This window comes from Aythya marila (assembly GCF_965140915.1).
Source record: "Aythya marila genome assembly, chromosome: 13".
NCBI classification, from domain to species: Eukaryota; Metazoa; Chordata; class Aves; order Anseriformes; family Anatidae; genus Aythya; species Aythya marila.
The window spans coordinates 576,473-600,457 of record NC_139054.1 but is presented as its reverse complement, the minus strand read 5'-3'; the positions used below and the strand labels follow the sequence as shown (position 1 = coordinate 600,457).

Sequence of the window (23,985 nt, the reverse complement as noted above, 5' to 3'; positions counted from 1 at the left end):
CCCAGGCACTGGAGCAGGACCCGGGATCGGGCTCCAGCCCTCCCAGACTTCAGCTGCTTCCCAGGCGCCCTGCAGCAGCGGCACCGCTCCTCACGCAGACAGATCTGCTGTCCTTGGCGCCTGCCGCTGCTCCCAGATCACAGGAAACCAACACGCACCCACTAAAAGAATCTCTACTACGGTTTTACTACCTGCCGACAGGCTCAGATGCATGCGAGCTTTTAAGTGCGTCAGTAACTTGCCCAATGGTCACGGTACAGTGATTTTGCTGAAATAGCGAGGGCTTACTTCCTGGTTCACAAGATACACGCTTTGGGACAGGGACCAATTTTCTGTTAATTGTACCTACATAGCCTGGCACTGTTTATTTTAAGATGTTAGTCATTAACAAAAAGGGAAACAAATGGCAATGCAAAGACTATTCATGAATCGCTTCTGCTCAGTATGAGAATAAGCTGCTCACTCATCTTGTTCAAATTCCTAGGGACATAAAGATTTCCTTTACATTACTGCAAAATCCTGGTAACTTTTACACCAAGAGAGGATACAGTTTGTGAAGTGAATCCGAGACCCGGGAGCCTCCAGGCTGTATCGCTGCCCCAGCGAAGCCCAGTGTCCCGAGCCAACCCCGGGCAGGCTCTGCCTGTCCTCCCGGACCGCAGGGATAAGCCCCGGCACGCAGGCTCCTCGCCCTCAGCCTGCACGGAGACACGGCCACACCACAGGCTCCTCTGCTGTCTGCACTTGTGTACATGTCGCTCTCCCTTCTCCTCCAGCTGAGACTGTGCAATATTTGACACGGAGATGAGCCGCTGTATAACCTGAGCACAGCACAGATGTATGAAGAAGGTACCATAAAAGCCCCATGAACAACAGAGTGGATTGAACACCATGATTTCGGCTACCTTAAGTAGCTTTGCATATACAAAGACTTTTTTTTCTTAATTTTAGGATCTTTTACATTCTTCATTTAAGAACAAGCTGAAATGTTTGCAATCAACTGTTCTTTATTTAAGATAAATGCACTATCTTTTTGTTTTATTGAGTTTAACACTAGAACAATTTTTTTCTCCTTCTCCTTCCAGAATACACCAGAGATGCTACATTGTATGACTGCAAAGCACAGGCCCTCTCACCTTGCAAACCTGTATATACAGTTCTAAACTTTAACCATACTCTCGTATTACACCCAGTAGCCCTGTTCTTTGCAAAGTCAATCAGGCAGCTTTTCCGTACAAGGGGGATGCTGGCAGCCTGTCAGGCTCAGATATACTTACTGATCTGACGGTGCCTCAGGTGTATGCCTAAAGAAGAGTGCTCCCCTTCCCTGCTGATCCAGATATGCTTGCATACATGTAGGTGAGAAATTAAGTTATAAAGGTGCTCAGTACTCTCCTGCTACATCAAGCAGCCACAAGAATCCATGAGATCAGCCCAGGTACCCAAGGCCAGCTGGTCCCACGAGGTCAGCCCTCTCCAGCTGTAGTTCCCTGCCTTGCACCACAATGCCCTGCTGTACCACTGCCTCCCTTGCAGATCTGGCTCGCTCCTTTTCCAAGTTCATGCCAGGCAGAAAGATGCTCCTGCCATCACCAAGTTCTTCTGTGCTCATCCCTTAAGACTGCAATTAAGTCACAAGCAGAGGAAGTACAAGGACAGCAATTCTCCAGTCTCAACTAAAAATTAAGATTTATGGATAAAGATGTGTTGCTCAGTCCAAGTTAGCTAAAAGCCTGTTGTCACATGAATTTTTGTGCCTAGCGTAGCTTTTTCTTCCAGAAAGCAAAGCAATCTGTACAAACATAAGGACTGAGATTTACAATTGTGAATGTGGCAATCCATTAAATACCTCTTGGATGAGAGGTCCTCATATTTCGTTGCATAAACCAAATTCTAATAGTTGGGGAAAAGGCCAAACTTTCTGAGAATACAAATCCTGCAGGGGATCATGTAATTACAGGGCTTCTGGTGCTTTCCTGTGAAAGCTCTGCTACCAGCTGCTGTCACAAACAGGAACACGGCACAAGCTGAGCCGGCGGATTTGGTACGGGAACCACTCTGGAGTCCCTAGTTGATGCTGCCATTAGAAATAATCAAACATGGCACAGCTGTTAAGTTCTCAGGAACTAATAATAAGTCACTATTAATAAGTGATCTTTGCAAAGTAGTGTTCTTAATAATCACCTATATTTACCAAAAGAAAGAAGAAAACAAAAACAGTCTGTCTCCATTGTGACAGTGCAATCTTCAGCACGGACTCTCCAGCTCTTCTCCCTCAGGGCAGCAGTTCTAGCAGCCTGGGGTAGCCAGGAAGGTATGCTGGCTCTCCGTGGGAGGCTGGCTGCTGGCAGAGCAAGAGGGAAGCTCTCCAGGGAACCAAAAACAGTGGTCTGGAAGAGAAAACATTAGCTAGCCAGAGACAACCATGGAAGTTTCAGGTGTTGGCAAACTAATATGTGCAGGCTGCAGCTGAGGAGACGATCTAGCAAGAAGGTTGGAGCCAGCCAAGGCTAAATGACTATCTTTAAAATCAAACAACTGTTGGACTGTGCAAGGTTAAGAGGTTATATTTAAAGATGCTTAAGTCCAGCAAGAAATGTTGGATTCTTGTTGGATTAAATGATGTTTAATTGTTTGACTCTCTGGCAACAAAACCAAATGGTGACACGCAGCAGTGCTGCTGCTGGTGGCCCTGGGCACCCAAAGAAGCACCACGGCACGGGGCCGAAGGGAACTTGTCTGCAGAAGGCAAGGGGAGAGAAAAGCAATAGACCTGGCAGACAGAGCGGGAGGCAGCCTGTGCCAGGAGCACCTGTGATTTCAAAGGTCTGCTTATTCCACCTTCTTCTCTTTCCACTGACTTTTAAGGCTTCAGTCTTTTGCCTGTGCCAGGTCTTTTGTATGCTGTCAGATCAGCCAGAAGAAGGAGAAGAAAGAATTTTAAAACATAGTAATGGTCTTTGAAAGCAGTTCACTTCAACTTGCAGTCCTTCCTACTTGTATTGGGAAAATTAAAATCTGTATGGGTGGATGTACTTTTTCTTCGCCAAATCTTTGTTTTGTAGAAGAAGGAGGAAGGAAGAGAAGTCCTCCTTCGTAGGCTGTGAAATGCCCCTAGCAGCAGAGGTGCAGCAGAGCGCTCTGGCGCAGTGAGTCCAGCCCCTGTGGGCTCCTCAGCACCTGGACACCGAGGTGGGGTGGCAGAGAGGGAGAGACGAATGCCAGTTCTGATTAAAAAAATGAGGCTGTCAGCCTTGCAAGTGAACAAGTCCACATCAGAGCTGGAGAACCTGTACGATGGGTTTTAGAGCTTGCCTATGTTTAACCTGGGCAGCTTAGGCAATGAAACAGCTGACTTTAGCAGATCAGGAAAATATTCATGTCTTTTCTATGAACTCTTCCAGAATCATTCTGGAAGAACTGGTTGGACTTGAGCAGGAAAATAAAAAATTAAAAAAATCTATCAAACATTTTATCAAAGAAGGAGTCATCTGCTCTACTGAACACTACATGAATCCTCCGTATGTTTCAAAATGGAAGAGGACTTAATGTTAAAACTTTTCATTTTAATTTTTTATCCCTTTCTGATTATTTTTAAGTCAGTGTACATCTATAAAACCTTTTTAAATATCCCAGAATTATTACCAAATAAGTACAATAGTGTACAAAGCAAATAATATGATAAAACAAAAACCTACGTGTCTAGTTATTCCCCATTCCCTTTGAGGTGATCTGTTTGTGCTGCTCTTCAGCTCACAGTACACGCTTCTCCGACCTTTCCAAAGCCGCTGATACCAGCAACAGGGAGGAAACAAAGGCAGAAGAAGGATGTCTGTTCTCACTGGGTAATCTTTGCAATCTGCTGTTGTAAAATGTCTCCAAAGTGCCCTAAGGTTTTCAAAGATATGTTTTATGTGTTCTTATGTTTTAAATAAGAACACACTGAAATATCAGCTTTCAAAATTACTCCTCAACTTTAGGAAGGAAATGTCTGGCTGGAAAATCACCAGTTACATTCAATATGTATAAACAAGTCTGATTTATTGTTTATTCCACAAAATAAAGATGCTATCCATGTACCTCAGGGTAACGTAAGATGAAATCCCACACTCACTAGATCTAATTATTCAATACACAACATGCATTTACATTACATTTTCTTGCTGAAAACTGCTGCGCACAAAACTGTGAAAAGTTCTGCTTCAGCTTCCACCCCATCACTAGGTTAAATCCAGAGAAACTGCCTCCCATCAATTTCTGCATAACACCCCCCTAAATTATTTCTGAACTTGGAAATTGCATGAAGGACACAGCGAAGGAAGCAGGGAAGACAAGCAAACAGAAACAAACCTGCAGATTTGGTGGAAAGCTGCAGCCCCCCAAGGACTAAATCCTGTTGTCTACAAGAGCTGGAAGCCACAGCCTCCTGGCTTTTCAAGCCGCCAGCTCCTTCCTCTTTCCCAGCCACCTGGTTTCTAATTTCTCTCTTGCCATTTACCGAGGTTGCAGCCGTGCTTCCCCCCGCTGCCTGCAGACCAAGCCTGGAGGTGTGGTGCCAGCACCCACGACCACAGCTTTGCTTCCCTTGCGCTGCCCACGTCCCACCAGTGCCAGCCGCCTGCCCTCCCGTTTGCAAAGGGGGCACCTCTCCTTTGCCATCACCAAGAAAAAAATGCCCAGAACTGCGATTTTATTCCATGCAGAAATATCTCCCAGGCATACAAAAGAAAAACAAGCAAATAAAAATCCTTTGGGAAGGAACCGAAGGAAGTCTGTTTGAAACCAGCAAACCTCTGCTCACAGACACGCAGAGGCAGGGCTGCCTGACGCAGCACCGGACCAGGAGGAAATGTTTCAGCACCTGGACGCTCTGCGGAGGAAGCTTTCTGATGGAAAGCCAGCAAACAGCTCTCAACTATGCAGGCGCTATTGGTCTGTCAAACAAAGCCTGTCCCATGAAATACAACGAAGTGGTATCTGGAACTGCAAAAGATTTCATTTACATTTTTATCTGCTCAAAGGAAAACCAGACAGTGCTGCCGAGAGCATTTTCAGCAGGAGGCAGCTCCCTCCCCACTCCTCACTGTGGGCACATTTGCTGCACAGTCTCATCCAGGGACAGGCAAAGGGCTGCTGCGGGCAGGATCACATCTGGCAGAACTGCTACCAGATCCCAGGCAACCAAACACTTCTAACCCCCTGCAGCACCTCGAAGCTTAGAAAGTAGGAAGAGGTGTAAATACTGTTAAAATTCATAATGCAACACAACCAAGAGAGGGAACGACAACACAACGTACGCCTTAAGAACACTGCAAACAGCACAGGCTGCCAGCTCTTTTTCTCCCTCTTTCTCCATCCTCCTCCCCACACCAGGCAACTCACATCCCTCATCTGCAGGACTCCCACTGCACACGATGGAGTCCACCCCGATGTAAGAGGAATGCTCTGGCACTCGTTAGATGACATACTATTTCACCAACAATTTATCTGACAGACAGCCAAGACTCCACTTACTATAAATCAACAATAACTTGCTGACTTAAACAAGCATCTGTTATTTACTCTGGCTGCACAGCCAATTCATTTGGCCTTACACAGAATTGGTGTATAGCAGAAGCAGGCTTATAAATGATTTACTTGGGAAAAGATGCCAAACATTATTTATTAATATTATTTGAGTGTCCTATTACAGCAACAGGATGTTATTGTCCTCTGTAGCACAGCCCTGATTCTTCTCTGAACTAGTGCTGGCAAGTTGAAAGGAGTCACTCCTGTCATGAGTGACGGAAGAAGGAAAATGAGACTCCAGAAACGTACAGGATAATGCTGGAGTCAATCTCGAAGCAGCGCTCAGATGGACTGGTGAGCATCCACCCGCCTGGGCCCTGCTCTCCTCAGGCTGTGACACAGGATGCGGGAGGGAAGGTTCACACCAGGACGAGGCAGAGACAAGCAGCGATGCGCGGCGCTGGCCGGGAGCTGGAGCCACGCTGCTGCCCTCTGCCAGGAGACCGCAGCCTGCAAGGCAGACCCCGGCGGTGTGCGGCCACTGCGTGGTGGACATTGATGTGAGGGGGAACTGAGACTTGGGTTCACCGCTCCAGAAAGCAAGTCAGGGGCGTTCTGAGCCGGACAGTTCCACAGTAAATAGCCTCACTGTGCTGCCAAGGAATCGTGACTCTTAACTGCAGTCAGAAACCAGACATTGCTGACCCACCAGCCCTGGGAAGCAGATGGATGAGGTCCTTCTATGTGCTAATTACCAAGGAAAGAGTGCAAAGACCCTGATGTCTAGAGCAGACATCTGGGTTCACACTTATCTCTGGAGAACCTGGCCCAACAGAGCTGGCCATGAAGGAAAAGTTCCTTCTACAAGGGCTGGGGAGAAGGATCACAGACACCAAGGTCAGAGCACAGGTCTTGATGGACAGATGGCTCTGCTGTACAAGAAGGACTGCTGTTCTGCAGGTACTGAGGTAAGTGACCCTCTGAAAGGGATGCAAGAGAGGAAAAGCATCCGCTAAACATGGACCTGTGGGGCTGAGGTCGCAGGAGCACTGATGGGACCTTAGAGCAACCCTGAGGGTCAAGAAGAAAGGAGAAGCAGGAACTGACTTCTGTGAGGTCTAACCAGGTCACTGTGATAACCAAGAATTGAAAAGGATTGTGTTTTGGCAAACTGTGAAGTGGGTTTACAAACAAAGAAATCAATTTATCTTTGAATGTTCTCCCTTATGTTTAAGTTCCTCCTAAATTTAAGAGATCTTAGAAATCTACCACACTTTGTCACCACTGTTCATCTCTCTGTCCCCTTGCTTAGCAGATTCCCCAAATGAAGCAAGGCTGCTGCCAATGCTTCCAGCACCCATGTGTTAATGACTTCACTGCTGGTAAGAGAAACTCAGGAGCCTTTGGCTCTTAAAGCACTCTGGTGGAGAAACCCAGAACCTGGAGGTGGGAGTGATTGTCCCTCCTCTCCCTGTGAGTTACCTTCAGCCGCCCGTTTGAAGAACACCTTGCAGCTCCCGCACGTGAGGGCTCCGTAGTGGCACCCTGATGCTTCATCGCCGCAGATCAGGCAAGTCTTCTGAGGTGGAAAGTAATAGTCAATGGGCAAGACATGCTCGCGGCCAGTCTCCAACCTGCAGAGTAAAGAGAAAGAGGACAAGGGAAAGGGTCAGCAAATGAGGTCAGGACAAGCTATTGGTGAGCACAGTAGATAGCACTTGGCAGAATACTGATGGCAAACCCCCAGATTTCTGCGCCATGACAACCAAGGACTGATCAGAAAGAAGGCAGAATATTACTACGTCAGGTCTAGCTCTGAACACACAGGAAGACCACTCTGGGATGTCCCTCCTGCCACCATCCCCAAATACCACGTGACAACGTGTGGCAAAGTACAGGCATGGTGACAGCACAGCCCAGCAAGGGCAGATGACAAGAAATGGCTATTGCAGTGTTCACATAATTTTGACTTCAATAATAAGGCTTATACATCAAAGAAGGACTTTGCATGTTCATTAAGCTACTTGATCCAACACCGTTAGGGTCATTGTTGTCACACCACCACAGATGATTTTATCCTTTGGATTTTTAGTTTAAACAAACTCATTTTTACAGACCTATCAGACTTAAATGCTACTCTTCTCTTCTTGCAAAATTCCTACCCATTCCCTCTTTGAATCCCCAGCAATGGCTGGACTGAACTTTTTTTCCAGGATGCCTTCCTCATCTATGTGAGTACTAAACACATTCAGAAGCCCCTGGTGAAAACATTAAGCATTTGCTCTGAAAGTGTCCCAGCAAACTCCTCTTTATACCCATCCCATGACTAAAGGTACTGTGCCTCTACTTCCCTCAGTCACATGCAGCGCATTGGGAATATCATCACTGGGGTCCTGGCCCCACAATGGCCCCATGGCCAGAGCAGAGCACTGCCCAGCTGGCCAATGGATGCCAAAAAAAAACCCACTCAGATTCAAAAAATAAAACATACAGGATTTGACATGTAATCATTATGATTATATGCTGGAAGTGGGTCAGTGTGGATTATTTAGCGTCACGTTTTCCACTGACCAGCTCTGTAGTCTGAAAGATCCATTTGGGATTGTAATTCTGCTTTGTGGGAAACAAGGATGGGGACAGAAAACAGCTTTTAGCAGTGCACAGGGAGGCCTGGAGTCCTCTTTGCCTGTTGCTACTTCCCCTTACCCCCAGGTTTGACATAAGCTGTTCCAGGTTCTGCAGGGGAAGCCCACAGAGCCTCCCGCAGCCCTTGCCCTTCCCAAGCAGATCCCAACAGAAGGCCAGGACTGAGAGGCCTGAGAAAGGGGACAAAAGGCTGCACTCACAGCAACCTGGGGACACCCCGAGTGACCCCCTCCTACCTGGCCACCCATCTGTCACATCTCCCTTATGCACCTGCACGCCCGAAGCCTCTTGCAGACAGCTGGTCCTGAGCCTGCCACCTCCCTTTGGGCACTGCCAGTGCATTGCCACACAGCTGCTCCATCAGATGTAACGGGGAGCTGCTTTTCAAGAGGCACGGTGACAGGAGAGGTGTTTATCGGAATTACAAGTCACAGCATGTCTAGGCAGTGTGGGAAGCAATAATGTTTTAAGTTATTTACTAAAACTGACTTTGTGCAAAAACACCGGGCTAGGCAATTAACTTCTAATCATCAGTAGGTCACGGCAATTTTCTGGTCAAAAATATCTCTGTTTTTGGTTTCTGGTGTAGTTTGAATGCTTGCAAGACAAGATCCCAGAAACTGTGTTAAGAGTGGATGTGACAGTGCTGGGACTTCTTGTAAAAGACTTTTATACTCAGAAAAGTCCCATTTGGATGAACAAACAACAGATGAAACCAAAATCCAGTGAAAGAGAAAACAGCCCTCTGAGAGATGTCAGCCTGAACTCGTATCATGAACCTTCTGAAAATTCTTGCAACTCTTGGAACGAGGGGCTCAGCACCAGCAGAGATCCCGGGGCAGGGGAACGCTGTCCCAGCCAGCAGCCCCCTGTCCCCGAGCTCTGCAGGCAGCTCTCCCCTTCTGTATGTGACTCAGGCCAGGGGACATCCAACATACAGAAAGAGCAGCTGGCCAGAACAAGGAAAGATCCATGTTATTTGTCTGCCCTAATCACCATTTTTTCCACTTGAATTTGCACCTCCTCAGTCATTTGCAGTTGGCTGCACTACTACCCAGTGCTCACCTTGCCTCCAAGGCAGGCTCTGGGAGGCAAAGCTGTCGCACACCTTCCCCTGGGCCAGCCTCACAGGTCATGGTGTTCCCAAACGCGGAGAGATTTTGCAACCTGCACTTACACGCAGCAGTCCCAGACACGTTAACGAAGATACTTGGAGTGGGAGAGCTGAAGGATCAATAACCCTTGAGGAGAACTGTAACAGGGACAACGACACGCTCGCTAAGAGCAGCTGCCTGGTTATAATCTTTTGTTTAGGTATTTTAATTCTGGCAATAAGAGCAGCTTCACTGGTTCAGAATATCCATTCTCTTTTGTTCAGCCTCCAAAGAGACACAAATTAGACTGAGGAGAGAGAGGCTGCAAATGAGAAAAAAGCGTGTCCTCAGGAGCAGGTGAAGATTTTGATTGGTTTAAATTACACCACAAGCTGAAAAATACTTGAGAGCGCAGACAGATCTCAAGGGACCGGTGCTATTATTACACAAACAAATAATTGGGATCTTTAATTTCAAGCAAAAACCTAGCTCTATTAGTATAGTACCAGTGCGGTTTGCCTTTCACATACATAAGGTCCGTGTTTGTTGAAGTATGTCTGTCTTTAATGAACCCCTCATCTAAAAAAGTAAAGTATGAAATGGTACAATTATTTGGTGAGATCAAAACCAAAGCTCTTCTCTGTCTTCTGATCTTGTTGTCATTTCTATGCTTCAAAAATGCTGCTATCTTATATTCCTCATATGAGAGCTATGCAGATTCTACCTAGATTGTAGGTTAATAATTGAACAGCAATTTTATCCTCTGTTCTTAAGGCAAGAAACATTTTGTGTGATTTTTCATCTTTTTAGTAGCAGCAATCAGAATCAGTGACTCATCTCTAGATGCTACTAAACTATCCTTCCCTGACAATCTCACTTTCCAAGGCTTTTCTTGAATTACTGATTAAATAGAGGAGATCACAGAATCATAGAATCACAGGATCATGGAATATCCCAAGCTGGAAGGGACCTACAAGCACCATCGAGTTCAACTCCTGGCTCCACACAGCACCACCCCAAAACTAGACCCTGTGTCTGACAGCATTGTCCAAACGCTCCTGGAACTCCGGCATCTTGGTGCCGTGCCCACTGCCCTGGGCAGCCCGTTCCAGTGCCCGACCACCTCTGGGTGCAGAACCTTTCCCTAGCCCCCAGCCTGACCCTCCCCTGTCCCAGCTCCATGCTGTTCCCTCGGGTCCTGTCGCTGTCCCCAGAGAGCAGAGCTCAGCGCCTGCCCCTCCGCTCCCCTGTGAGGGAGCTGCAGGCCGCCATGAGGCCTCCTCCCTACATACAGTTGGCTACAACATACCAGCCACGGTTTAGGTAAGTCCCGATGCAGCAACCATCTCCTGTCTTGTCTGTCTGCCTGCCCTCCCAGCACAATCCCACCGCCCTGTGCATAGCAAGGTCCCACAACCTGCTTCGTTCCGCCCCGCAGCTACACAAGGATCCTACCCAACTGAGCCTTGGTGCGCAGTTGTAGGTGCCACCACAGAGCAAACGCTGCTAAGAAATAACCAACAGGATGAAACGAAAGCTTTGCTAAGAATGTCTTATTCATCCCACATCTTTTTAGGTTCCAGCAGTTTTAATCTCATTTAATGATCTGTTTTCCATAAGGCTTTCTCTGTTATTTGTACTGTGTATTTCAGATGGGAAATAAGCAAAAGGGACTCTCACAGGAGCAGCTGTTGTGATGAAAGAAGAAGGAACCTAAAAAGACCTTGGAGTATTTTTGAGGCTTAATTATTTCAAGCCGCAAAGTAGGTTAGCAATTAAGGCTTGAGTACCATGGGACTGACACAACACTTTTTTAAATAGCTGGTTCTCCCTGCTAAAAGTTGTGCAAGTACCAATACACCTTCATGCACGCATGTATCTAGTCCATCTATACACGTCCACCTACCCACGAAAGCCGTTCAGCAGAGCATCCAACAGGCACTCAACTTTCTGTGCAAGCACTTGAGTCCTGAAGTGCTTGGCCAGTCACACCCTTACTTGCCGTCTTAGAGGTGGAAATTAGAGGGGACCGACATACATTAAAGGTTAATCCTGGCTGTGAGACAAGCACATCCCCAGCATAACACTGCTGCCTTCAGCGGATTTACACCAGAGAAGCATCTAGCCTCCAGTGCCCATCATGTCTGAAGATTGATGTTGCAACAGCTGCTCTTCGGAGAAGACAACAGGGCTGAACTACGAGCCTGGAGCCTGAAGGAGCAACACAACCTCTAACACCCTCCTGCGCCTGTGTGGTGAGCAGTCACTGCCCACTGACTTGAAAGGATTTGCCTGGGAATGTTCTGGGTTTTAAAAAGATGCCAATTTGCCTTTTCTTCTTCATCTCTGGGGAGAAAAAAATGTAAGATAAAAGATGGGTAAGAGGGTCGGAGCTGTGACAACGGCACCTTTAACGATCTATTTTCAAATCAGTTTCCAAGAGACCTTTTAAGGGAGTTCTCAAAATACGTCTGTAGTGACACCGTACTGAGCCAGCACGATGGCTGCAGTGGAGGATTTATGGGCAGAGTCCCTGCACCTTGCCTCGAGCAGGGTGCCGAGCTGCCAGCAGAGCCTGCAGCTCGGAGCAGGGAGGAAGGGCTGCGAGGCAGGGTGCTCACCGGGTGGAACTCAGCGTGTGACGCTTCCTGCCAGCACCTGCTGGAGGTCACCCACCCCGCACAGCTACAGAAATACTGAGGTATGATGAAAGTAAGTGCTGAGAGCGTGGTGGAGGGCTCTAAAACACACCAATGTAGTTTGCACGATCTGTGGCAAGTGTCACGCTGCCTCAGAAACCCAAAGAAGGGAGATAGCAGCGCGCATGCAGACACAACTTGCAGCAGTGACGTCGGGCTGAGATTTCAGCCCCGTTCAGCACTTGAAGGCCAAGGTCAGAGCTGCTCACAGAGGAACCCAGCATTTTTCAGAGGAGAATCAAAACAACCTCGCTATCTCTCTTACTGTTACAGGGAGAATTTTACTGTCATTTCAGGAGGGTTCTTTAAGGAAATGAACAGGGTCTGTTGAGCTCAAGCCGCATGCAAATATTTCTGTAGAACAGCAGTTATAACTCCGCAAGGCAAGCATTTGCTGGTCAATAGTTAATTTCACCAAACAGCCTCAATTTCAAAACACACCCAGGAAACCAAGGGCAATTGTGGATAAGACAGAAGCCAACCACTTCTCATAACTCCCCCAAAAAGTCTCCACCTCAGCCATACAAGGCACGTCCAACCCAGCAGGAACCGAGGGACAGCTGCCCTTTCCTCCCAGTGCCCAGAGCTTCGGAGTCTTGGGACAGCCCAGAAGAAGCATAAATCATAGTTAAAGTTCACTGTAATACAAATCATAGAATATCCCGAGTTGGAAGGGACACATAAGGATCATGATTGCTCCTTTATTGGTATGGCTTCTGCAGTCCATTCCTACCTGCTCTGACAAGATTAATTAGTTAAGCAATTCACCATGCTAATGTAACACCACGCATATTGGTTATACTCCCTCCGTTTTCCTTCAGTCTGACATAACTGAATAAACACAATTTCCACCCACTTCACTCTTACATTTGACTAAATTTCCCGTGCTAAAATTGCTCTCACAGTTGCAGCTGAACTACCCACCAGACTGAAATGATGAACTACAGCATTGTTTTTCACATGGCTGTGCTTTGACGGTTGGCAAAATCTCATCATTGCATCAGCTCATTCCTTGAACAGCATAGTTTTAACTCTTTGCAACAGGAGGCTTGGGACTTGTTCTGGGATTTAACTGCACTGCGCAGAAACAAGTCTACTAAAGCACGAGGTGCTGGATTTGCAAGCACTGGGACCCAGCTGAGCTGGCCAGTGGAAAACCCCTAACCAGGTCTCGCCTGCCCAGTCCCGGCTGCTGCTGTGCACCCCAGCCAAGCACCACGACCATCCTTCTGCTGTGAATCTCTCAAGCAGAACGCTCTTCAGGCCATGTGCCGTGCCCTCTGGGGAGAGCAGCTGGTGGCTCTGCACCTTTACAGTGCTATACCTGAAAATCAGTCCGGCAAAAATGCTCGTGAGGACACCAAGCTATGAACTGAAGGTGCATTTGCACACAGATTTGTATGACTCAGAATTTTTCCCAGCCATTTCAACTAATGTCATGTCTGACATATCGTGATGTTATCAGTAGTAAATGCTGCTTTTAAAATGGTATCTTCTGTACATGATATTTTCAAACAAAATATTTAAAATAACTGGCTTCCTGTCAATGGAATTACACAGCTCATGCCTGGACAAAGATCTATGAATCACATCTGTGTGCAAGAACAGTGTTTAGCTAAGAACACAATTGTACATTTCAGGCATGAGCCTTATGTCATTTTGCACATTCCCCTCTCACTGCTGCTGGCTCCAGCCAGAGCTGCACTGAATCTTTAATGCATCGCCACCAAGCTGTGCTGATTCTGATAACAAGGCCTGCCCAGAAAGTTTAAAGCATCCCATCTTTAAAAATGCTGTGAGCAGTTTAATCTAAAAACATGCAGCTTTGTACACTGAATTTATTTCCCTTTTTCTAAATAGCCTTGAATATGTTTCTAAACTGACCATGCCTTGTTTTCATGTATAACTACTGGAGGCGGAGAGGCAAGATAGCATCTTTGAGACAGCAGAGCATAGTGCACAGCATGAACAACAGGACACGTCCGGGTAAACACATATGGGAACTTGATCTTCATTTTGATTTAAATAAGCATTAGCAGATGACAACGGGTTTTCCAAACACCCCTGGCAGGGAGAGGGCATGCAGAACCAGCACACCTCCAAGAGAAGGTCCTGTGAGCAACCGCTCCTCGCAGCACCGCGTGGAGCTGGTGGAGACAGCAGTACGCAGGCAGCTTGGTTGAGGCTGCCTCCCGGCTCGGATGGGAAAAATAACTTTGAAAAGGCCAGCTGCACAAATCTATTCACAAATCTCCTGAACCATTATTATTATTTTTAACTTCACATGCCTTATTTACTGATTTGGACTGTTTATTGTTCACACATTGGGTCCTATCCGCCTCTGAAATCCTACCTCTACTGGAATAAGGCCCAGGCAAGCCCACAGCTCTTTTCCATTGTGTTTTCATTTGCACAGAAAACACCTGCCATTTGCTATGTGGGACTGCCTTTGCGCCGTCACACCAAAAAGCCACCTCGACCAACTGAACCATCCCACACCTACTGATGGGTACCGACAGAGTTCACTCTAAACCCAGACAGCTGAGGAAGCTCCTGACGCTAGCTACAACCATTGGCTTTCATCTTTCAGGCATCCCTCAGAAAGAAGCAGAAAATGGAAAATTACATTAAAAAGGTGAAATGAGGCAGGTAAACTCTACCTGAGCTACAAAGCCTGGGTAAAATCCCTCAGCAGCTTTCGTATCGCACGGGTGGCAGCCACCTGCGTTTTGGGCATAGCACTGAGAGCAACACTTCTGCCCCATCCCTATCCAGTGAGCTCAGGGAGCAGGTTAAATAAATCAGCTCATAAAAGGAGAAGATGAAATACTTGATTTCACCAGGCAGAGGAGGGATCTACTAAAACAGACAGGCATAAACCTATTGCATAGTTAAAGATAAGAGCTCACCTGACTACTAACACGAAGGGGACAAAAAGCGAAAAAGGAGCAATGCAAGCAGGCTTCAGCCCTGACTAGGAGCCCTGAGGTCATCAGAGCCGTAACCATATCATCCCGGTGACTACAGAGTCACCTGGAATCTCCAAGGACAAGACCTTCGTTTCTTTGGTGCACAGAGAGCCCTACTTATTTCCCAAGGAAACTGTCTGTCCTGCATAATATTTTTAAGTTAGTTGAACACACACCGTAATCTTCAGTTATCAAATCCACCTCCTCTGCCAACCAACAAAAAGAAAATGCAGCAATACAGAAAATCACAAATAAGGCGATAGTGCCGATCCATATGTTTCATCCTCAGAGAGATGCTGCCCTCTTGCCACAGGAAGTACTGGCTTAAAAGTCCCCTAGGAAGCATCCTGAGTGTTATTTTGCTTGGCAAGGCACTGTGGGCTCATAGTACCACGGACTAACACTCAGCCTTTCTAGGAGGACATTAAGCCTTTCCTCTGCAACACCGAGGTTCAGTGAATTTATCAAACTCAGCAGCAGGTGATGTTCATTCCTTGGCAGAATTAATGTATTAATCTCACAGATTAATACACGTGCAGGAAAAATGGGAGGGGGGGGGCACACACCTTGGGGGCGAGCTGTGCACACGCAATGTGCAGCAAGAAGCATGGTGCATGTTTTGGTGGCACTGTGCATGGTGGCAGAGGGGCCAGCAGCGCTCCCTGCAGCAGAAGGGATGTGTGTGGCAGAGCACCCCCAGCCCCAGCAGAGCCAAGGAGCGCACCGAGCAGGCGGGCAGGCAGCAGCGTGAGGCGTGCACACTTGCAGCTGCAGGGCAAGAAGTGCCAAGCCCCGGGTGCTCACGCTTCTGTGCACTTTTGCTTTCCCTGTGGGGCCCTGTCCAGAAGAACCCTGCTGTGCTGTGACTGGTAAGGATCTCTCCTCTTTGCTGTAGCTGAGCACAGGCCATGCTGCCGCACCAAAAATCTCTCCTGGATGAGTTCCCACAGCACGAGCTGCTCTGGAGAAGAGCTCGCAGCAGCCTGCCGAGCACCCAGCTCGAGGTGCCAGCACCGGGCGGGCCCAGGACGCCGTCTTGGGAGCAGCAAGGCTGACTGATGCGAACCAGCCGCTTGGTCCCCAAGGTATCTCCACAAATCCCACGGCCAATCCACAAAGGCCTATCATGTCTCAAACTGAAAACACCACCTGCTTGACAGAGGCATGATATGACACTCAGCAGCGCTGGCAAGGCTGGAGGACCGCTGTGAGAGCCACAGTCAGGCACCCTGCTCACCTGTGTGCTCAGGCAAGGTGAATGCCCCTCTCCAGCCTGCCGACAGCTCTCCCTGCGGTGCAGGAGCACGGTGCACCCCACTGCCCAGGCTGGCTTTGGAAAGAAGCACGGCAGCGGCAGCCTGAGACCCCCAAGCAGGGCAGGAGCTCCCCCCTCGCCTCCCGGCTGCACCCAGGGGAGCGCAGCGTGCCCACGGCCGCATCCAGCCCACGCACGGCACAGCCCTGGCTACGCAGTGCCCGAGGGGTGGCCGCCAACCCACCAAGCACGGTCCAAGCAGCCCCCCCACTGGGCTTACATGGGCGGTGGGGCTGCGGGAGCGTGTCTGTGCCCTGGAGGAGGGCAGGTACGGGAGCGGGGCTCGCTCCATGCTCCTGCCAAGGCCTTGGACCAACGGGACAAGCCATTAAGGTACCATGGAAAGAGAACCGAGGTGGACTGGCTTAAATCGGGGTTATACAGACCTTCAAATGCGACAAGGAGCCCTCTACTTAAATACCTGATGTATACCTAATCTTTTGGAATGATTTTCCCTAGGAACGCATTCAGCAATCTTCCCTGCGTTCATATTTTCATTTTGCAATGCACTGAATGTGTTCTCTTTAAACAGAGCCGTACTGATGTCTCCACAGAGGACGTGGCAGCTGTTTTCGTTAAAAAGAGCCACCTCCTGTTTAGCAAATATGTATATATAATTTGAAACAATGACACGACTTTTGTTTTCCCATTCTGTAACTCAGAAAATGGTGTATGGCACATTTCTTATTTACTGAAGCTGGGTAAATGTTTTAATTGTGGTATGTGTCAAGTTGTATTCAAATGTGTCTATAAAATTAAAAGAAATGTGAAGATTTTAAATTGTTCCTCCAGTAAGTCAGAACTAAATTTGTCAGAACAGACTGTATTTCAAATTAACTGACTGCTGAAGCCAAGTAAGACTTATTTGTAAACTGTGAACCGCACTGACTCGTCTTTCCCTAAGGTTCTCCAAGATTTAATAGCCAAAACATAGCACAGTCTCATGCTTCATTCTGTACTCAGGTTGGAAGAAAGCCTCCTGGGTTTTCTGTCTTTTTCAGCTCTGAGTAGGTCTCAGCTTTGAATGACCAGCCTTTGAACTGACTTGGCTGAATAAATTGGATTTTCTGTGACCACACAACTACTGTCAGGAGCTGGTTCAACAATGCAGTGAACACCTGATGCTGACTTCTCCTGGGAATCTGGCCTCGTCCAAGACTTTAGCAACAGCTGTGCACCACCTACCATTATATTTTATTGGCCTTCTGTGAGTTGAATAGATTCTAGCAGACACAGGTTTCCTTCCACATTCTTTTGTAATGAGAAAGTAGGAATAAGGCTCCACACCTTGCCCCACTTGCAGCATGAGCTTAGCAGAATTTCTCTTACCCTGCAGCTTAAGGAAAATAAACCGCTCTATCAGCTCTGCAGCTGGAGACAGTACCTGCCACAATTCCTGTGGGAATTGGTGGAAATTTGTATTGATAATCCCATTCCCTGGTTATCACCCTGCAGAATGGCTCCGTGCATGCAGGGGCTGCAGAACCAAGCCCTCCACAGCACGTTCGGACAAGTACAGTTCCCACTGCAGGAAGGCTGCTGAGGGATGTCAGGATTCACTTCCAGGCTTGGATATTGAAAACACGCAGTATTTTCCCCACTTCACTTGGCAGTGAAATTATTGCTAAGGAAACCAGTGCCACAAATTCTGCATTTTCATTTCTCTGCTGGATGAAGCATGAGTTGAAAATGGGCAGATGGCAGATGATGAAGGAATCCAGCATGGAAAAAACTGATCACAAATAGCATTTAAAGCCGAGGCAGCTGACCCGGCAGGCACACCAGGCGAGCAGGACCTGCTAGCATGGGCAGCAAGGCAGCAGGGTAGCATGACTGCCCCTGCTGCTTGTACCCGTGCTCCCTAGGGTGACAGCACCCTCCTCCTGCCCCAGGAAAGCACGGCAGCCTTGGGACAGGAGGGGGAGAAAAAACAGCACATCCCAGCTCGGGGCACTGCCTCCTCCCACTCCCACAGCATCGCCCCTCCAGGAGGTGAGATGTGGGCAGCGGGAGCCCCACGGGGGTCCCTGGGGGTGGCACTCAGCCCACTGCCTGCAGCCCCCTGCCTTACAGTGGGAACATCAGCAGTGGTGCAGCTCACTGGCACAATTGTCTTATTTTTAGGCATGTTTATGCCAAGACCAAACCTTTGCACAGATACAGCTGCAGGGGCATAGAAAGGGTTTAGCTTATTTTGTCTGGAGTGTGGTATGAACTGTATCTGCAGAATTTCTTTCACTCTACTGGCAAAGCACTTGTTTTCTGGAGAAGACTTCACAACTTATGCAACAATACGATCTCCCCATGTCCTCAAAGCAGACCATGCTCTGAGTCATCGCAGAGAGTACACATGCAAATTATAATGAAGGTTTCACATATCTACGGTCTTCCTGGCACTCTCAGCCCTGATCTCAGCCGCCAGCACAGCTATGCAGAGGCAGATCCCTCAGCACCCCGCAGCCCGTGGCTCACTTCTAGCCACATCTTTGTGCTCTGTGGCCTTGCCTGGGCTGCCCAATGTCTATACCCGTCTGCAGCACACAGCTGTAAGCACCGGCAGGCTCCCTGCAAAGATTTCACACCTCAGAGGGGTCAAGCTCGGGGGATGAACATGCACGGCACTCAAGCTCACCCCGACTGCTCGCTCACTGGCCGGCTGCGCCAGCACCAGCAAGACCTGGGAAGCCTCGGCGTGATGCCAGCACGTTTCAGTTAGAGATGTGAGCCACAGAGAGCTGGCTCACAGAGAGCTGGCTCACAGAGAACTGGACCCGCTGCATCTGGGGGCTGAAGGCATTTCCTGGAAAATGCACAGGGCAGCTACTCGGCAACACTGCCCCAGGAGAGCCCCACGGATCCCGTGGGAGCTGCTCCAAGTGACGCCAGGCTGAGCGGGAGGTAAAGCCACCCCACAGGGCTGCGGCCACGCGCACACGCTGAGGGGCAGTGCTGTAGGGCAGCGAGGCTCCTGTACCACCAGGCACAAGCGAAGCACGCTACCTGCTTTGCCTCTGCTGCACTCTCCCAAACAAGCAGACAACAAAAGCAGCCAGGAGTCATTTTCTTTTAAGCCTGCCTGCAAACCAAAGCACAGATGCCAGGTCTAATTTTAGGCTGCCCAGCCTTGAGAGTGTTCTCTCGATTCTCTGTCAGGCCGGCAGCGAAATCGCCCTCCTCCCCCTGTCCCCATGCCCACCTGCCTGCAGTGCCCGGGGCCGCTCCTGGCCACGAGGGGCACCGAGGCTGCCGGGCTGAGGCTGGGGGCTGCCATGGGCTGCTCCAAAAGGAGAGGAAAAGCTGTGCCTGGCCGTGCTTTTCTTGGTCACTGCTAGATCCTGCTGCGGACTCTGGAGCAGCTGAGGAAGCAGCAGTTCTCTTTGCCAGTGGAAGATGGCATCCTCAGAGAAAGGCTTCCCGACCACAGGGGACACATAAAAGCAGAAGCAAAGCAAGTAACTCGAAAACAGCAAACCAAGCTGAAAGGGCTGAGCTCCCTGGGATTGCCTCACATTTTCTGAAGGGCAGGAGCGCAGATAGACAAAGCACACACCCAGCCCAGCTCGGGGATGCAGCACCTGCAGTACCCGCATCCTTGGGCTCCTGACCGGAGCGGCCCTGAGAGCAGCACATCCAGGCACGAGGAGAAGCGGGTGCAGGGGATCTGGCGGCTCACTTCTTGACTTTGTGTCTGGGCAGGGACAAGCACAGGTTTCGCGCCTCCACAACCCAAATCCCATTGATGGACTTCAAATGCAAAACTCCCAACTCCACAATCCCATGGATGGACTGCTGCAGGCACTGGGGCCGTGGATGTAATGCTGCTAATAGAAGAAGAGTGCACATACAAAAAGCGTAATTTGTGTCCACAGCTATAGTGAGACCCATGCCCACAAGTGCACACATACATGGTCAACCCAAGAAAAAACGTGGATCATCTGAAAAACACTTGCATGTGGAATTTTTCCAGTTAGTGCACCTAGCTGCTGCCCAGCTGAAAGCAATTAACCTGATTGGCAGACAAATTACTTTTCTCCTCTTCCCTTTTTAGAAAGAGAAGAGGAGCTGCAGAAAGTCTGTCCAAACCCTCTCCAGCAGCATGTCAGAAATGTGCAAACCCTGATGCTGCACGTCCCAGATACCCAGGGAGGGGGAGGAGGAAAGAACCTTCGCTGGGAAGTTACTGATACAAAAACTTGTTCCTGTGCTCTGTTCTCAGCACATGAGCCAAGGTCAAAGCATTTTTTCTGCCATTTCTAACTAGCAAAGAAGCTAATGCAGCTAAAATATGTAACTCCAGTCAAACTGCCGAAGAGTCAGTGAGAAAAAAACAGAAGACCAGTAAGTATCACCTTTAGGAAAGATGACAAGGAGAAGCCTCCCTCTGAGGTCTTCCCTGGCATCAGAGAACACCAGGGGGAAGAGAAAGTGAAGCACCATGTTTGCCTTCCTTGTCCCACAAGCTGAATGTGCTCCAGTGCATCTGTAAAATGCATTTTGGGAAAGCTGCAGCCTCCCCACCAGCATTTCGAGGGATTGCTCCTGATGGCGCTTATTCCAGGAAAAGCAGGGGGACTGCGGTCTGGCAGCACAGACTGGGGACTTGTATCTGTTTGTATCTTGTATCTGTGTGCTGCTCTCTGCTTTCTATGGAACAGAAAAGCCTCCGAGACCTGCACAGAGCCACGCAGCTCACCCACGTGGCCACCCGAGCCGCCTGCAGCAAGATAGCCTCCAGTTGCCGTCCCAGTGGGACGAGTGCCTGCTGCCCATGGAAAGGGCATTAGCTATAAATACCTGTAGAGCTGGGCTTTATTTTTAAGCTGATTTCTACTACTGTAAAACCACATAATATGTGGTCTGTGTCCAGTCTACACTGCTTCTTCGGATGTGTCAGCATCTGACTTTGTTCTCAGCATTTAAAAAGCCCTCCCAGATGGAGAGCTCAGCAGTTCCAAGCCACAGAGGAGCACGGGTGACCTTGCTCTTTCTGGCTTCTGCTCAAATTGCATGAAACAGAAAAAAAGGCAGAGGCGGGAGCCGAGCACACCCTGGCCTGGAGCGTGGCCGTGGGGCAGTCCCCAGGCAAGACGCTGCTGCCCGCAGCCCCTCGCCTGGCACAGGCTGTCCAGCCCCAGGAGCTGGATGGGGTCAGATCCTCCCGAGGACTCGGTCTGCTAAAGTAAATGGCACTATTTACAGGGCCTAAAGTCCAGTCCACAAGTACATCTCTGCCGGGCAGTTTCTTCAACAACAGACCTGGAAAAACAAACCCTGATCCCCCCAGCCCCGGGAACCCAAACCTGGCAGTGCCAGGACAGGCAGCCATTCATACACCTTGGGGGATTTTTGCTAAAGCCACTGGCCCACTAAGAATCTCCTTGCCCACCCTGTTGATCGAGGAGGAATAATGCCTATTTTGCATGGTTGCCTGGAAGCTAAACGAGATGCTGCTCACAAGTGCTTTGGAAGAAAAGTGCCTTAGGAGCACAAAGTAGCACAAGAACACTGGTAGTATCTTTATTACTGTTAGAATGTGTACTGAACTTCGCTTATGAATCCTTGTGAAGAGGAACCAGGGTGGCATTCATTATTTTTAAAGCAGAGTGAAACACAAAGAGACATTGCAAGAGCTGCCGGCGCTGCCTGCCGCGCACGCCTCATGCAGGCCGGGGAGGCAGCTCCGAGGAGGAGGCTCGCGGCGCTGGGGGGCTCTCCGTGTGGGATTTTCTCCTCGTCTTTGCCCCACACCCTGAGGCCGGGAGGGGCGAGGCTGCAGCAGGCGAGGAGCAGAGCAGGCGCAGCCGCATCGGTGGCAATGGACGAGCCAGCAGCAGGTGCTGCGAGAGGGATATGTATGAGGAACCTCCGTCAGAAGTCTTTGCCATGACAACTGGGTCAGTTTCTTTTATTTTAATGAGCTTACTCATAGCACTGTTATTGTTAAAAAGTAAAGGCCATTCCGGCCCAGACGGTGTGCTGTGACTATCGATACCAAGGCCAACAGCCCTTTTGAGTTAAAACCCCGAAGTGCCCAAACTGTTTTCTTCCACCGCAGGCAAACCAAGCGAGGCTCCTCGGCGTTCCTCAGCTCTCAGAGAGCAGGGCTGGGCTGGACGGGGCCACCCAAACCAAACAGCAGGACTGCTCATTCCTGCGTATGCGTCCACCGACTCGCATCACCCCACAGGCAGAGCTGCTTGGCTCCGTACGTGGGAGGCATTCCTCACCCGCTGCTCACGAACGAAGGTGTTTCATTATTCCTGGGGGGCAGTGGGCTCCACGTACCCCTCGCAGGCTGGCCCGGGGCGCCCACCGAAGGTTCCCACCCAGCTGCCCCCACCAACCAAACTCCCTCCATCTTCTGAGTGCTGCGGCAGACTTCCTGCTCTTAATGAACCCCGCTCTGCTAGGCTGAGAGTAACTGGCTCTGTGTCTCAGCAGCAGAACAGCCTGCTGGGTCTAGCTGTCTTACACAGACACTTGAGGAAGCCTCTGGCAGTGCTGGCATGCAGCGCAACGCAGTGACACAGACTGACAGGCACTACAACTCCTGCCCCCGCCAGAGGATGACAAAAGGATAAAATCGCAGTTTACAATCATTCTTTTCCCTTTGGGTCCCCACGTACAGCATACTGAAACCTACAGATCAGTGGCAGTGGCCCTTTGCAGGTCCCCAGCACCAGCCCAGAGGTTCCTGGGGACCCAAGGGCCGACCGAAGGCTGCTGCTCTGGAGCCCCAGCACAACGCAGCACCAAGCACGGCCCCCTTGGTCTCCCCAGCCCCCTGCCCACACTGCCACCCCCACAGGGGACAGACGAGCTGAGGTTCATCTCACCTCCTTCTCCAGTGCAGATTTCTCATGGCCCTTTTGCCATAACCTGCATCCTAAAATGCCGAGCCTCACCTGAGTGATAAGCAGTGATTGTCTTCTCTTCACCTTCCCGTACTGCACCAGTACAGCCCCGTACCTGTGCTCTGTAAGCCCCACGCCTGGGAACGGCCCCTCCCTTCCCAGTCCTGCTCTCTGTTCAATTTGCACTGGGCTGCAGGAAATCACAGTGATCCTTTGGTGTCACCACCCAGCAGCAGGAACAGACGAGGCTCCTGCCTCGCTCATCAGCAGGACCCCACTGCTGACAGCAGCGCTATCAGCCATGCGGGGATCTGTCAACTTCTTCCAGGAGCTCTTTTTTCTCCGAGAAAGATGTGCACTTTCTTCTGCACAGCACAAACCTGAAGCTCACAAGACAACTTCTTTCATACACTTCAGCTTTTTTAAGCAAATACATTAACAGTTGGACAGAATTTGCTGCCCCTAGATCCCAAAGCCCTTCATAAAGGAAGCCCAGCTACTCTGAAATTGCAGCCTGTGAAATGGGTCTCTGGACTTCCAAGCTGAGGCTTCTGCCCCACTTCTCACTTAGATGGTACCTCAAAACTGAGCGATGGGGCCACTGAAAGAGCATTGTTGTCACCCCTGAGGGTGTTAAGTTTATGATTTCTTTCTCACTCTGAAAAATAAATCAGCTGATCATCATATTACATTCAGCCGAACATCATCTAACCCAGCACTGCTCTCTCTGCAAAAGATCCGAACTACCAGGGACCTACAAGGACACGAATGTGCTTTTGTACATCAGATAACACTTCCTAATGTTCTCCTACTGTTCACATTCAAAGTCAAGTCCTCAATTACACTTTGTACCAACTAATTTAAGCTGTTAGCCAGAGGAAACAAGCTTCAGTGAGGACC

General features: G+C 49.3%; 1 protein-coding gene across 1 annotated transcript in view; it reads right to left on the bottom strand.

Moving 5' to 3' along the window:
* AR (androgen receptor) overlaps positions 1-23,985 on the bottom strand; it is a 60,095-nt gene that overhangs the window by 24,979 nt on the left and 11,131 nt on the right. The window contains exon 2 of the mRNA XM_082771216.1: positions 6,991-7,142. Within this exon, the coding sequence (XP_082627342.1) occupies positions 6,991-7,142 (152 nt within the window). The remainder of the gene's footprint in view (positions 1-6,990; positions 7,143-23,985) is intronic.